The following is a 13,725-nucleotide window of genomic DNA, read 5'->3' on the forward strand; positions in this document are numbered from 1 at the left end:
CACCCTAATTGTGGTTTAATTGATTGAATTGCAAACCTGTTGCTACTCACTGGTTTTCAATAGAATCTTTAAAAAAACATGTAAAAATTCATGGTGTTAAGAACAATTTTTCTATAGTAGTTGTAATTATGTATTCCAGAGTATATGAACTACATAAAAATGGTAATAACTTGTTTCCTAGAAAAAATCCCTATGGTCAGATCTCAGCTAATTCTATTCCAGTTACTGTATATTTGCAATATATATCTATACAAAAATACAACTCCAGTTTGGTTTATCAACTTTTTAAAGAGCTGTGCTACTGCAAAGCACCATACATAAGCTAAGAAGTGTGTATATGCCTAAAAACGTACAAAGACAGTGCAGGGACACTGATCTCTCTGACCTATGTAACCTACACATCAAACAACGACAATTACAAGGCCAAGGTGAAGAAATGTTTCTTTTCCCAGATTGGAAATGTCGTAACAGTAAATCACTTTAAAAAAAGGGAAAATACTCTTGCAGAAAGGTGAGTTTTTTCCCCAGTGAAATGCTGTTGTTCATCCTGCTTTCAGACAGCACTTCAGGCTCCACGGGTGATGCGGCAGGAATGATTTCTCTTGACAGTCAGTCTTTTAAGAAAGACAGCTCTGTACTTGAGAAAGTAATAATCTAACCTAGATATCTGAAAGTAAATGAGGATTCCAAACCACTGAAACACAAGGCAAGCCTGTAGCTCTGTCAAGCCTATACCTTAGTCTGGGTTATTCCCATCCTACTCCAGCTCTGCAGCAAATGTTTGTGCAAGCTATCCATGAGAAGAAATGACCCTGTCAAATCTAACAGGTTCTGAATCCACATCTGCAATAACAATCCCCATCTTTGTCGCAGATTTGTAGTGACTTTGTGAGAATCAGAGACAATTCATATTTTTTAAATTCTGGCATATATTCCAGCAGAACTTCTTTGGTAATCTCTGTGGCCTCAGATGTTTTAAAGCAAAAGAGCAATCCAAAAGAAAGCAACCAGGAGCATGGATTTCTCTGTGCTTTGCAGAGAAATAAAGAAGGAAAAAGATCCTTATCCTATCCATTCTTCTCAGTGTATTTCGGCACTGAAGTAGCTCTGGAGAGAGCCTATCTCACCTCAAATATTGGTGAATTCAATGCTGAGAAATTAAAACTGAGATGAAACCGTGTCAATAAGAGATGTCCGAAAGATGTATTTTTAAATCCTTTGGGGAAAAAAGAACAAAAAGAAAGAAAGAGATACTATTTTGGTGGGCTGGAGCTGGCTGCTCACCAGCCTGTTTTCTGCAGATAAAGTTTATCTTAGATAATTCCCAGGCTTCAAATGCAATCCAAACAACAAGGTATTTTTTCCTGGTGAATGATGTGGCACATGGCGTTTGAGAGTTGTTGTTTCCTAACCATGAGAAAAAGGCTTGAGGTGGAAACATGTTGCTCCCTGTCACCTTCAGAGCCCCTGGCAGTTTCTGCTGCTTCCTCTGGAAGGAAGGTCCTAGGACAGGGCCCAAGTGCTTTAGACTGGACAATCCTAAATGACTAGATCATCTGAGAGAGAACAAGAGGAGCACAGCGTTTCTCCACTCACAGGGAAGACTCACGAACCACAGGGCCTTGGTACAAAATAGTTACAGGGTAGATATGCATTTCTCCAAGGAAATGGGCAAAAGGGAACCTAAAAGGGTTTCCATCATCTCCAGCTGGTGAGGTGCCTGTGCTTTTCACCGGACACAGCCACAGCTCCATATTTTCTTCCCTAGTTAGACACTCACAGGCTGAACACAGGGTTCTCTGGGGACCTTGCAGTGTTTCCTGTCCTACTAAAAAGATAACCTCCAATTTTAATTTCTATCCTTCCTTTATCTTTGCAGGAATTCTACTAACCCCTCAAACTCCTGGTTTGTTTTTTTTTCCTTAGATGGAAGTGTGTAACCTGGTGTTCAGTCTTTTTCTGCCACGGGAAGGAGAACTGAGAGGGAGATCTCGACCCACTGATTGTGAAACCAATGACTTTTAAGAACACAAATGCCCAAGAACCATTGGAAGAAGAGCATTAAGTTTACCTAATTTTCCATCAGTTTTCATAAGCAACCTTGGCTGGAAGGCATCAGAGCCTGACTAAAGCCCAAACTGATTCTGAATGAAAGGGAAGCTTCAAATTTTTATGAAAACTTCACCTTCTTCCAAATGAATGTCTTGCCAATCACCTGAATAATTCAAGACATGCATTCCTTATCCTCTCTTTGCCTGACAGGCAGGATACTGCTGAAAGTTCATTCTGTCTTCCTTAAGGAGCTTCTCTGTTTAGAGAGAATAGCCCACAGAGCCTTTTGCAACCCTCCAGTTAATTCATTGCCTTTGTGGATCCCCTCAAGACCAATTCCCATTCATTTTTTCCTCTTAGACTAGAAGCTTGATAAAGGGCACATCTTCATTGCTTAAAAGTTTCACCCATTTGCTGACAGTGACACTCATTTCTCTTCTGTACCACAGTGGCAACATGGCAGCTGAGCCCTGATGTGGACATGGAACTCATCCCTGAAACTGTCCTGCTGAGGTGCCGCCTCCAGCCCCAAGGAGCATCGCCCTGGTGGGACCTGGAGCTGTTCTGCAAACACAGAGCACGGGAACCAGGAACAACAACATTTTCCTCTTCTGTCTACCAAGGTTGTCCAAAGTTAATCCATCCCCTAAGAAGTCTGAATGGATTAGGAATTCAAAGCTTGCTAAAAGTTAGAGGAAACATCAGTACACCTTTCTTTCATTTATACGGGGAAGACAATTGTCTGCTGATGGTACTGCCATTCCTTTCATCTTTTCAAAGAGTCACTTTGGAGATAAACTGTTGTAAATCCAGGGAGGATCTGTATTAATGTATTACAATGAAAGATAAGTAATGACAACAAGAAATCATTTCCTATTCAAAGATGTGAAGTGACTTGTTTGCAATTCATTTATAAAGTTAATGAATTAGATGAGGTTGCTAATAAGAAAAAAAACATGTGTAGTTTAGATTTTTCCATTTCTCACTAAAATACCTCAATGTCATTATTTTCCACTGCAACTTTCCCTTAGAAAAAGATTTTAGTAGAACAGACTGCAAAAAGAGTGGATGTAGGTGCTACAATCGGACAAGGCACTGCAGGTATTGCATGAGGCAAACCCATAGTTTGATTTTAATTTTTTTAAGTACTAGTTAGAATACAAATTTAATTCTGCTTTTCCACTGCATTGCTGCTTTGTATGTCCTGCTCTGTTAACAGCCCTGTTAAACTCAGCTGCTTCCTGCAGTTAACTTTTGTCCTACTCCTTTCCTCATGTTTCTTAAAATTGATACTTCAGGACACAATAAAATCTGTCCTGTTCAGGAATTCCATGAAAATGTTTTGTTAGAGGAATTGTGAAGCGTGGATTCAGTAAAAAGTATCCTGTTGCATCATGTTGCTCAAGAGCTTTAAGAGAGCCGCTGCTGTTTTTCCAAGCTATGCTGCTAGGGTCAGAGGAGAAGCAGGAAAATTGCGTAAGCTCTCTAATCACACATCAAAACTCCTGCTTTTTGTAATGAGTTACAAAACCATAGTAAAAAAGATTATTGCAGTCCTTGAGGCAGTGACAGAATAGCTGCTCAATAGGATGCAACAAGAAAGGAATAAAAATCAAATTAAATTAGAGAGAAAAGGAATAGCGCCTTTGTTAAAGCATCGCTTTTGTTAATTAGGGCAAACTTTCATTACCCACTGTTCTGCAGGGCATTCGTTACCCTCTGTTGGGGCACCTTCATCATTATTCTGAAAACAATGTCAATCAGCACTGAAGATTGTAGGAGACTTACACTACTTTATGCAGCAAAACATCTGGCATTTTGGCTGTCACAGCCAAGCAAAGAGCAACTTGTGTTGCTGTTGACTCCCTTGGCACGTTCAGATGGCCAAGAACCCTCCACTGCCCCGTGCAGCTCTGCAGACGTTCAGCCTGGGGATACATTCGTGTCTCTGTGGTTTCCCTCTCTGTCTGGAGCTCCTACTGTTGGTGTTTCTCTGACAGAAGAGCAGATTGTTGCTAGAACATTGAAGTAAGGCAGTTTTCTAAAACTGTCTCCTGAACTCTCCCAGCAAAAGTGTAGTATAGAATTTAAGTACTTGCACTGTGGGGGTGGTGTGTTTGCAGCTCTTTTGCTTTTGGACTGTATTATTTCTTTTATAGAAAAATGAATTCTTAATGCTCTGTATGGAGATCATAATGGAGTCAATACAACCACATTGTCATTTACTGTTTTGTATTAAAGGTTGTTAAATAGTAGGAAAACTAATTTAATAACTACCGATGCCAGAAGACAAAAGTAGTGCTCATATTCCCACCCTTGCCAGTAAAATAGAATGAGGATTTTGTGTGAGTCATCTGTTTGACATTGATTTGGGAAAGATCAGAATCTACTGAAATCATCAGCAATTTCCTTACTGATTTCTGTGAAGATAAGCAATGAAATGCTCTTCACTTCTGCTGGGCTCATGCTAGGAGCCAGGAAACTGTGGGGAAAAGTGACACTAAAAACACAGACCAAACTCAGATGCGTTTTCATAATTTTTTGGTAGGATTTTTTTTTTTTTAATTAGATATATATTCTACAATCAAATACTGCATACACGTGATTATACATGTATGAAATTCTGCATATAATAGATGCAATTGTGTGTACTGTGTGTATGGCTGTGCACGGGTCAGATACAATCAAAAGGGATGAAAACAGCACATAGGGTTCCTCTGAAACAATTACAGAAAACATTACAGATCTCTGTTCTACAAAAACATGTACATGTGCTTATGATTACTCATGCAAGTAGCTAAAGGAAAAGGGAAGCACTGTCTGAGTGAAGCTGAGTGTGTGTAATGTAAAAATAAAGTGTGGAAGATATTACCTGTAGCAGTTATTATTATAGTTGTTGTAACTTCCCAGGGCTGTCAAGCACCCCAAGCAGATCGCGTAAGAGAAAAATATCTGAGTACCAGCATCCACCCACACCTGAAGAAGAAAAAAATATAGTGAAAAAATGGAGTGGTTAAAAAAGGTCAAGAAGGAATCACCTTTATACATATATTGACTGCCAATTTGCAGAGGCAACTGTACAGGGTAATAGTGTCTGGCAAACCTTTCATAAGTCACAATGTTAAAAAAAATATGCTGTGTGTTAAATTCCCCTCTCCTTCTCAGTGGTATAAACAAGGAGTAACTGAGCTGGTCTTGACAGGTGCAACCTAATTTAAGTAGAAGGAGAGACAGAATTTCTGGAGAAGAACCTCACCCAGTATAAATTCTTTAATAGTTTTATTAACAATTGCAACCTAAATAGAATCATCTGCATTTATCTCATTCTCATGTGATGATTACTTACTCAAATTTTAAAATTTAGTGTGAAAAAATATTCTAAAGACAAAATAAGCCACTCATAGATAATATACAAATTGAGCTGGGGAAAGAGAAGAGAGTACTTATCCAGGGAAAGGGGTTTTTAGCAATACTTAATGGCACCCATAAGCTATGAGGACACCGTTGTTCTGGTCACTGTACAATTAGCAAATAAAAGTTCTGTAGAGCTTAACAAGCTTTATAATGTCATTACGATAACATTTGTATCCTAAAGTGATACAAATACTAAATTCTAAATCAGAGAAAATAAATAATAATGAAAAAAGAAAGCATGACCTGACAAAGTGAGATTATTCTCCTCACAGAAATCTCAGAACGTTAATATAACATGCGCTTTTTTCACTTTAAAAATACTCCAACAAAACAGTTCATTTATTTCTACTAGCGTCTGTGTGCACTATTATTAGAGGTTAATATCCTCTTTTAACTCCTGGTTTTCACGTGAGAGCAATATGAAGAGCCCACATCTACAGAGCAGCAGTTTATTTCCAGTACAATAAATTCCGACTCCTGGTTTCCTGGGATAAATGAGCTCTGTACGTTTTTTTAAAGCAGAGCAACCAAAGTGCTTTTCAGAGAAGTAACAAAACACCGACTGATAACCAGAGGCAATAGCTGTGTAGCCATTAGCTGGAGTTTGAGACAGGAAAGAGGTCATGATTTCGTGACTAATAATAGTAATACTACTAATAATAATCAAATACTCCTAAGTATATTAAGAGGATGCATTTGTTTTACATGTGATCAAGTGAGACCTTGGTCTCTGGAGTTGTTGAGGGTGTTTCTGTTTAGGAATTACATTAAGATCACATTTGATTTGCATCACTGGCTTAAATGGTTTCATTGCTGTCATGGTGAATAAGATACAGCTGATTACATCTCAAAGTTTCACCACTTGGTAAGGAAAGAACTGCACAGAGAAAGCCTTTTGACAGACAGGCTCTCTAACAAGATCGGAAGCACCCGAAAAGCTGTAAGTAGCACAGGTCAACTGAAAATGCAGCGTTGTCTTGGGCATAAACAAAAGCTGGGAAAGCGGAGCAGCAACCCGAGAGTCGCTGGTTCCTCCCTCCCTGCGGCCGCACAAGGTGCTGCCGGGCACTGCATGGCGCTCAGGGCAGCACAGCCCTTCCCCTCGGAACACCCGCCCCACAGAAACCTCAGCGTCCCTGGGACAGCAAGTCCTACTGGAAATGGGGGCAAAGATGGATTGTACTCTGCAGGGAGATCCTCCCGAGCTGCTGGAGACGAGGAGCACAGCACAGCCTTCTGGAGGCCCTGTGGACCCAGCTGGAAACACAGATAAAATTCTGGCCATAACTGATATTATTTCCTTCAAAAAAAACAAGTCTCTTCTAAAGACCGTGACATCTGACAGTGATTTGACATAAAAGGCGCAAATATGTTGATAAACATGGTCTGTAAGCAAACGTTCACATGTTCTACAAAAGTTTAATCAGATTGAAGAGGCCTTTGTGTTTGTTGCACTTCATTATTAATACTTCAATCTAAGGATTCCATCAAGAACTTAGAGGTAACATTTAAACAAGAAGGAGGATGTAATTTTGTTCACTGAATGGAGCAACAGAAACAGCATAGCTTCTTTTGGGTTGTATGCTCAGAGAACCGGAGATGTTTAATTGGCAATGATCATTAACATTTCAATTTCAGGTTTCTTGAATGGCAAAAGTATCTATAACTGATCAAGGGAGTGGCAAACGGAGAAACAGATTTAGAAATCACAGGTAGACTTTGCTGTATTTTGGCACAAGGGTGCCCTGCAGTTGGTATTGCAGAGCAGTTCTTCACATTCTTGCCCCAGCAGCCGGGGACCACTTGACACTTGGTGTCAGACCGCAGGACTCAGCCGTGGCGGGAGAATTCACAGAGGTACACAAACGGTTTGTTAGTCCAAGTCACACCCAGTCTTAGTCATTTATAAACTGTACCTCAAGGGAAGTTGTGCTCATTAAAACTTCTAGCGGGTACAGATGGGCTCTTGTAGATAGCACTCACAAATCCAGGTGTCACCCGTCTGGCTTACAGCAACAAAAGCATTAGAGATTCTTTCTGAGCGTGCTGAATTTCCAACGTCTGGCTTAGACTCAAAGTTGTAACATTTTTCACGTTAACAGAATGAATGAAGCACGATTGTGCAGAACAATGAAATTCTGAAGGACAGAGACAAAGCAAACGCTGCCAGTGAGCTGCAAACCAAGGGTTCTGGAGCCAGCAGCTGGTGAAAGGCTGGGACAAAAGGAGTAGATTTTTTCTGAAACGAGACAGAGCTTGATGTGTTTCTGGCAGGAGTAAATTCTAGAAGAAAGGATCTGTACCAGAGAACATCGTGTTCATGCTTTATAAACTTTGTACCTTGAAAATCCTTTGGTTAGTGATAATTAAATCAATCCAGCAGTATGCATTCATAAATTTGGGGACCAAAAATGTTCTATAGTCTTCTGCAAGCCCCTACTTTGAAAGATGGAACTAAGTGCTGCTGCTTACTTTTTTCATCTCATATTTTAAATGTTTCTATGCCAAAACAAGGCTAAAATTAAAGCACAAAACCTTTGTTTATTATACCTTAATATGTAAAAAATCCAAATGCCAAAGGTCAGAACTTTTATATCTGTTGTGCTTACTTTTTGCACTACATTACAGCCACTTTCTAGGCATCCTAAGCCTACATTAACGACATAGGCAAACTAGAAGAATGCAAACGCCATCTCAGCATCCAGCTGCTGCTCTGAAAAAGGTGCTTGCTGGCCGGGAGAAGGGCACTGCGCTCTGCTGTGTCCTGCCAATAACTGCCTGAAGTCGGTACAAACACTATTCCACAAAACAGAATCAACAAGAACATTTTTTACTAAACACGGAGAGCTCTACTTTGCAAAGTCCAGCTCTCAAAAGCTAGCAATACCCAGATAGCAAGTCTGCCTGGTAACCTTAATTTGGCCTTGTGTGTAGGTCTAGGACTCAACCTTCATTTACATGCCTATTCATCTTCCTGACCAAGGAAATGAATCAAGCCCAGTCAAACAGAGGATCCTGTTGTCTGGAGGATCCTTTGCCTCTTTTGTTGCCATGATTGTAGCGCCTGTAATGAATGAAGAAGGATAAAGAAGAAAGAAGGGGGATGTGCTGTAGTGAAGACAACAGAATACTGCTCTGGAGAATTAGATGCTTTTCATGTCACTGCTATAAGCTTTCTATGTGACGTTATGTCCATAAATAACTCAAAGGAATCCTTTCTCAAATATGCATTAACTGAGTAGTCCTCATTTAATGGGTGTCCGAAATTAATTACAAAATTACTGAGTGTCCACTGTTGCAACCAAGGTGAGTGAAAGCCATGTATGGAACAAGCCAAAAACACACAGGATAAAAAGCCAGGTCTACCCACTTCAAATTGAAAATCCCCAAATGACTGACAGCCTCACATTTTCTTCGCACTATATCTCTCTGCATCAGTAAGAGGGGCCATGCCATACACTGAAAACAAAACAACTGAGGTTTCTGAAGCGCATGGACAGTGCAGAAACAACTTTGAAAGGCTGAACCATTTTTGTGCAGGTCACAGTCTGAACGATATGCAGCATATTTACAGGGCCAAGCAATGAGTGAAAAGGATAAAGCAAAATATTGCATTACTGTCCTGAAATGAGCTTTGTTGATGCTGCACATGAATGAAGCAGAGACCTTGCAGAAAACCTGTGACATGTTGATGTTTATTATTTCCATAATGCAGGGAATACAAATGGACATTGTTCACCTGAAGGACTATCATTAGATTCCAGGTTTTTCTCTAACTGTGCCTTCCCTTTACTTTCTGTGCTCTCTGTATAGATACAGTACAGAATTTACAGAAAATATAAGTACACAATTTAGACGGCTGGGCAGACAATCCAGCCATATATATGGAATCACCACTGCGGTGTCTCAGTACTTACTACTGCCTTATCAGAAACGTGCAGCGTGTTGTGACAGCCTCCCATAGCAGGACAGTTGTGTGTTACATGGGATTTGCACTCGGCAGCCCCACAGGGCAGGCACAGCAACCTCTGAATTGCTTCAGAGCACCAAGCAGGGGAACTCACCTCTTCCCAAAGAGGTCTGCACAGACATACTGACATATTCCCTCTGCTGGGATAGGGAAACCTCAGAGACCAGGATCTATGGGGATTCCTGCAGCAGCCTCTCTCAGGAGAGAGCCCTTGTCACTTTTAGTTCATATAAATTCCACATATCAAATAACGGGGAGAACATTCATCATCGCTTAAGGCCATACCTCATTCCAGAAGTCCTTTATTTCTTTTAAAGCAAAGCAAACACTACTACACAGCTATTACAGAATTGTCCTGTGACTGCGGGAAACATCTCAGGATAAACTGACTGGCACTTCCACGGCTGAACGTAACTCAAAATGTGTAAAATCGTTTCATGTCTGGGGAACATGGGAAAATTTAGTAGTTATTTTCAGTCTGATCCTCCTAAAAGATAGGCAGTTTTTAAAAAATATGTTGTCACTTGTAAAGCTTCATTTTACATCTCAGCTAGGAAGCAATTAATGAAATGTGACTATTCTGTCTCATTGTGCTTGTCTCTGCATATTAATCTAGATGAAAAATGCAAGATACCTAAAATGTGTGTTCAGGATGTTTTGAGCAAAATTGGGAGGGATTTGTTAAAAATGTGATACTCTGAAATAATGTTAGTGGCAGGTTCTATGTTCAAATCCACAGGCATCACCTCCCAGCTCGGTGCCTGGGCAGCCCACGTTGCCTCGGCCCGGCAGGATCGACTCGGTGGGCTGGGCAGACAAGGTCGTGGGACAAACTGCAGTTTATGGTTTAATTTTTCAGTCTGTTGCTCAAATAACAGTAAAAATGGAGAAAGCAAACAACAAATAATATTATTTTTCAGAAATGGCCCAGTGCAGCCCTAAACCACCTCCACCACTTCCTACGCTTACTCCTTGTAATGTCTGCCTGTACATCCCCACGAGCACCCTGCACATGGGGCCTGCTAACTGTTGTTCACTGACCTACTGAGATTGCAACGTGATTGTTTTTTCCTGCACTTTATGTGAACACATGAGAATAACCACCGTGTAACACTAGTGGTACTGTCAGTGTGGCATGAAGTAGGAAAGACCATACACAGGCCTGAAAAATATGGTGGAATTTATACCCCCAAAAAAACCAGAAAAGCTCTAGAGAGCAGGCAGTGTCTAGATGATGAAGTATACGTCTAATTGCATAAAAAGAAAAGTAGTAGGAATGAATAAAGCTGCTACTGAACAAGGCTCCCGGCTCAAGCAAGGATGTCCATGTAGTAGCTGTGGGTTCTAAACTGTATTTCACAGATTTCTTAATGGTACCAAATCATTGTGATACTTTGGTTCAGGAGGCAGTTTAGAGAGTTTTCAGTGTAATGGCTGAACTAAAAGAACTGCAACCTCCATGTTTCCCCATACAGAACTAGGAGAACAACCAAGCACTATGGGTATTCTTCCATTAAACAAATGTACATATTGTTTATCTGTCTTTCCGTGACCTTTCCCATAGTCTACGGTTAACAGATCTGTTAAAAATGATGAACATCTAAGGGCTGTTAATATCTGCACCCACACACTTAGGTTTGCTTCCTTGAGTACTTCTATCAAAATCAAGGGAATTAATTTCACATTAGTGTCTGAGTACTGGCTGAAATGTGCATCCCGGTGGTGTAGTTTCATCAATATGCACTGGTTTAATTTCATTCTTAACAGCGAGATTGAACACCCACTTCAGCTGCAAAGCTCAAAGCATCCTTAACCACGGAGAGGCTAATGATGATCCCATAATGAAGCACTGTCTGAAAATATGGGAGATGGCATAGGCCAGTTAAATGCTGCACTCACTCTTTAAAGCATGATGTTCCAAATGTTGATAGTCATTTATTTCCCATTTTGTTATCAGAGAATGAGCAATCACTTCAGAGGGTTTTTTTTAATTTAAATTATTCATTACTTTTTGATGAATCTCAGCAGTGTTTGTATTTTAAGAAGCAGTTTGCCTTTGGTTTCAAATGGGAATTTTAAAAATAAAGCCTTTGCTGTCAGAATATAATAAATGAAATGTCAAGGTAAAGGCATAGAAGTGTTGCAGATTTTTATGAGAGCAAGAATGCCTGAATAAAACAACCTGTTGCCAAATATACTTACATAAGAGCATTACTAGAACCAAGTCCTACACATCATGAGAGGTTTAATGTTCATGTGCTGGTGTCTCCCACAGTATGTGGGAGGGGGTGCTGAAAACGTCAAAAATTCATGTCAGCTACGGAACATCTCTACCTGTACCAGAACATGAGGTTTAGTGTTTTCAAATTGGATTCTAAAACACATACTTTGTGAGTCTATGGCTGCAAAGCATCATTTACATCCAAGTCACCTGGGGATCAGCCACGCTATCTGGATATTTAATGTACCAACAAAGGTAGGCAAATTCAATGGATGGAGGAGGCCATAATGAGGGCTAAACCAAGATCAGGAAAAAAATACGCAGTGTAGAAAAAAGGAAGAGAAGATGGACAGAGATGGAGAGCAAACAGACTGCAAACTAGCCATGGAACTCGCATCGTGTGGCCAGGATACAGACCTTAGCTTTGTCTTTTGGGAAAAAGCACTGTGCCTTCTTTCATTATCATAGAGATTTAGACATGACAGGACTGTAAGAAACTACAAGAATGTTAGCGCACCTGAACTTAAAGAGTACTCCCGTCGGATATGAGGAAATTAAGAACATGTTTAATTATGAGCACCAATTGAAGTTTTGGGAGAACCAAATGGCTTTAGAAGAACCTGCCAGCCTTAACAGAGGCTTCCCAGCCCTCCTCCTGCCGCCTGGATTTGGTCGGAGTGTTTAAGGAGCTGCCTTTGGCCATGCCAACTACAGCTCCAAGCACTGCTACAGCAGGTCCAAATAGGTCTAATAATTTCTGCCATGAAACTGTAGAAGAACCCTAAATATATGCTGAGCAAAATATCCTGGAAAAAAATGCAGTTTCTAATGGCTTTGGGAAAAAGCCAAAGACCCTGTTTCAGTCTGTCCCTTCACCTCAGATAGTCTGGACTTCTGTTTTCTATCAGTCTGTTATTAAAGACTGCTTTCAATTACACATGGGACTGGATAGGAGCTGGAATGGAAAACCAAGCTGTCCGTTCTGCTGTAACCCCACAAACCAGCAGGTGAACACCCAGTTCAGCGGACAATCGGATGGCTGGACAGATGCCACTAAGATATTCTGACCTTGTTCCAAGGTCAGACTGGAACCTTCCTTTCCTCACTATTAATAGGCCGTCATTTTACATTGACATACCAATAAAAAGAGCTGTGATTGTACATATGAAAAAATAATGAATAACTGTGATTGTACATATGAAAAAACTATTAATAACTCAGCTATATTAAACTAACCAATGTTCATTCATAAGGGTATGTTTTTTCTGCAGACATCCTTGCTAATGCACAAATCCTACATGTGCACAGGCTCCTGACCGTAACTGCTGATGGAGCAGCAGGACTCCACGGCTGGACTCTGCTACTCAGTATAATATTTTGATACCACAAAAATAGAGAGCACATACTCTCTACTGTCACAGGAGAGTACCACATAGCCTGAAGTTTCCTAAGCTGTGGGCTTTACCATTTTTTATTTACAAGACTATTTTTTCGAGTCTTAGATTCCATGCCTCTTAAGTAACTGACAGGATTATCACCAAGATGAACTTCTGAAGTCACTAGGAAACTAAGAATAATTCTACTGATTGAAACGTGCTGACACAGAGTAATGTGCGACAACACAAATCATTACCAGAACATTGCTTAAATTGCTGTTTATTACATTTCTATACAAGTTATATTTTGATGTATATACGAATATATCTTCTAAGAAAAACTGTAAAATAGGCAGTAGTGGAGAACTGAGCATTTTACCTCTGATCTCATTCTAATTAAAGTAATTTTTTCCATCTTTCTCATTATGAAGAACGTTCAACCACATGGCAAACTATGATGTCAGGCATGGTGTAGTAGAGTTGACAAGAGCAGGACAGAGCACCAGCACGGTAAGTCAGCTGTGGTATGAAGACTGGATAGACAGATACACACCGCAAGGAAAGCAACAGGTACATGTGTGCCTCAGTTTTGGTTTGGGTTTTTTTTTGGACGCTTCCTACGTTCCTTGTATGCTAAGCAAGCTGAACAATGTTATACACTCACATGACACCCCACCAGAAAAGACAGCCAG

General features: G+C 40.3%; 1 protein-coding gene and 1 long non-coding RNA gene across 6 annotated transcripts in view; one reads left to right on the forward strand and one right to left on the reverse strand.

Moving 5' to 3' along the window:
• Positions 1 to 4,920, forward strand: part of LOC110363558 (uncharacterized) — a 110,844-nt gene extending 105,924 nt beyond the window's left edge. Inside the window, exon 5 of one of the 2 annotated variants that reach the window (XR_002421740.2) lies at positions 2,502 to 4,920. This is a non-coding gene — a long non-coding RNA (uncharacterized LOC110363558). Of the gene's footprint in view, positions 1 to 1,926 lie in introns of both variants that reach the window. The other variant, XR_002421739.2, reaches the window with a different exon arrangement.
• SLC6A11 (solute carrier family 6 member 11) overlaps positions 1 to 13,725 on the reverse strand; it is a 115,736-nt gene that overhangs the window by 11,355 nt on the left and 90,656 nt on the right. For all 4 annotated transcript variants that reach the window (XM_005508885.4, XM_021296422.2, XM_021296424.2 and 1 more), the window contains exon 8: positions 4,925 to 5,028. In XM_005508885.4, the coding sequence (XP_005508942.2) occupies positions 4,925 to 5,028 (104 nt within the window). The remainder of the gene's footprint in view (positions 1 to 4,924; positions 5,029 to 13,725) is intronic.

Source organism: Columba livia, chromosome 10 (genome assembly GCF_036013475.1).
Source record: "Columba livia isolate bColLiv1 breed racing homer chromosome 10, bColLiv1.pat.W.v2, whole genome shotgun sequence".
NCBI classification, from domain to species: Eukaryota; Metazoa; Chordata; class Aves; order Columbiformes; family Columbidae; genus Columba; species Columba livia.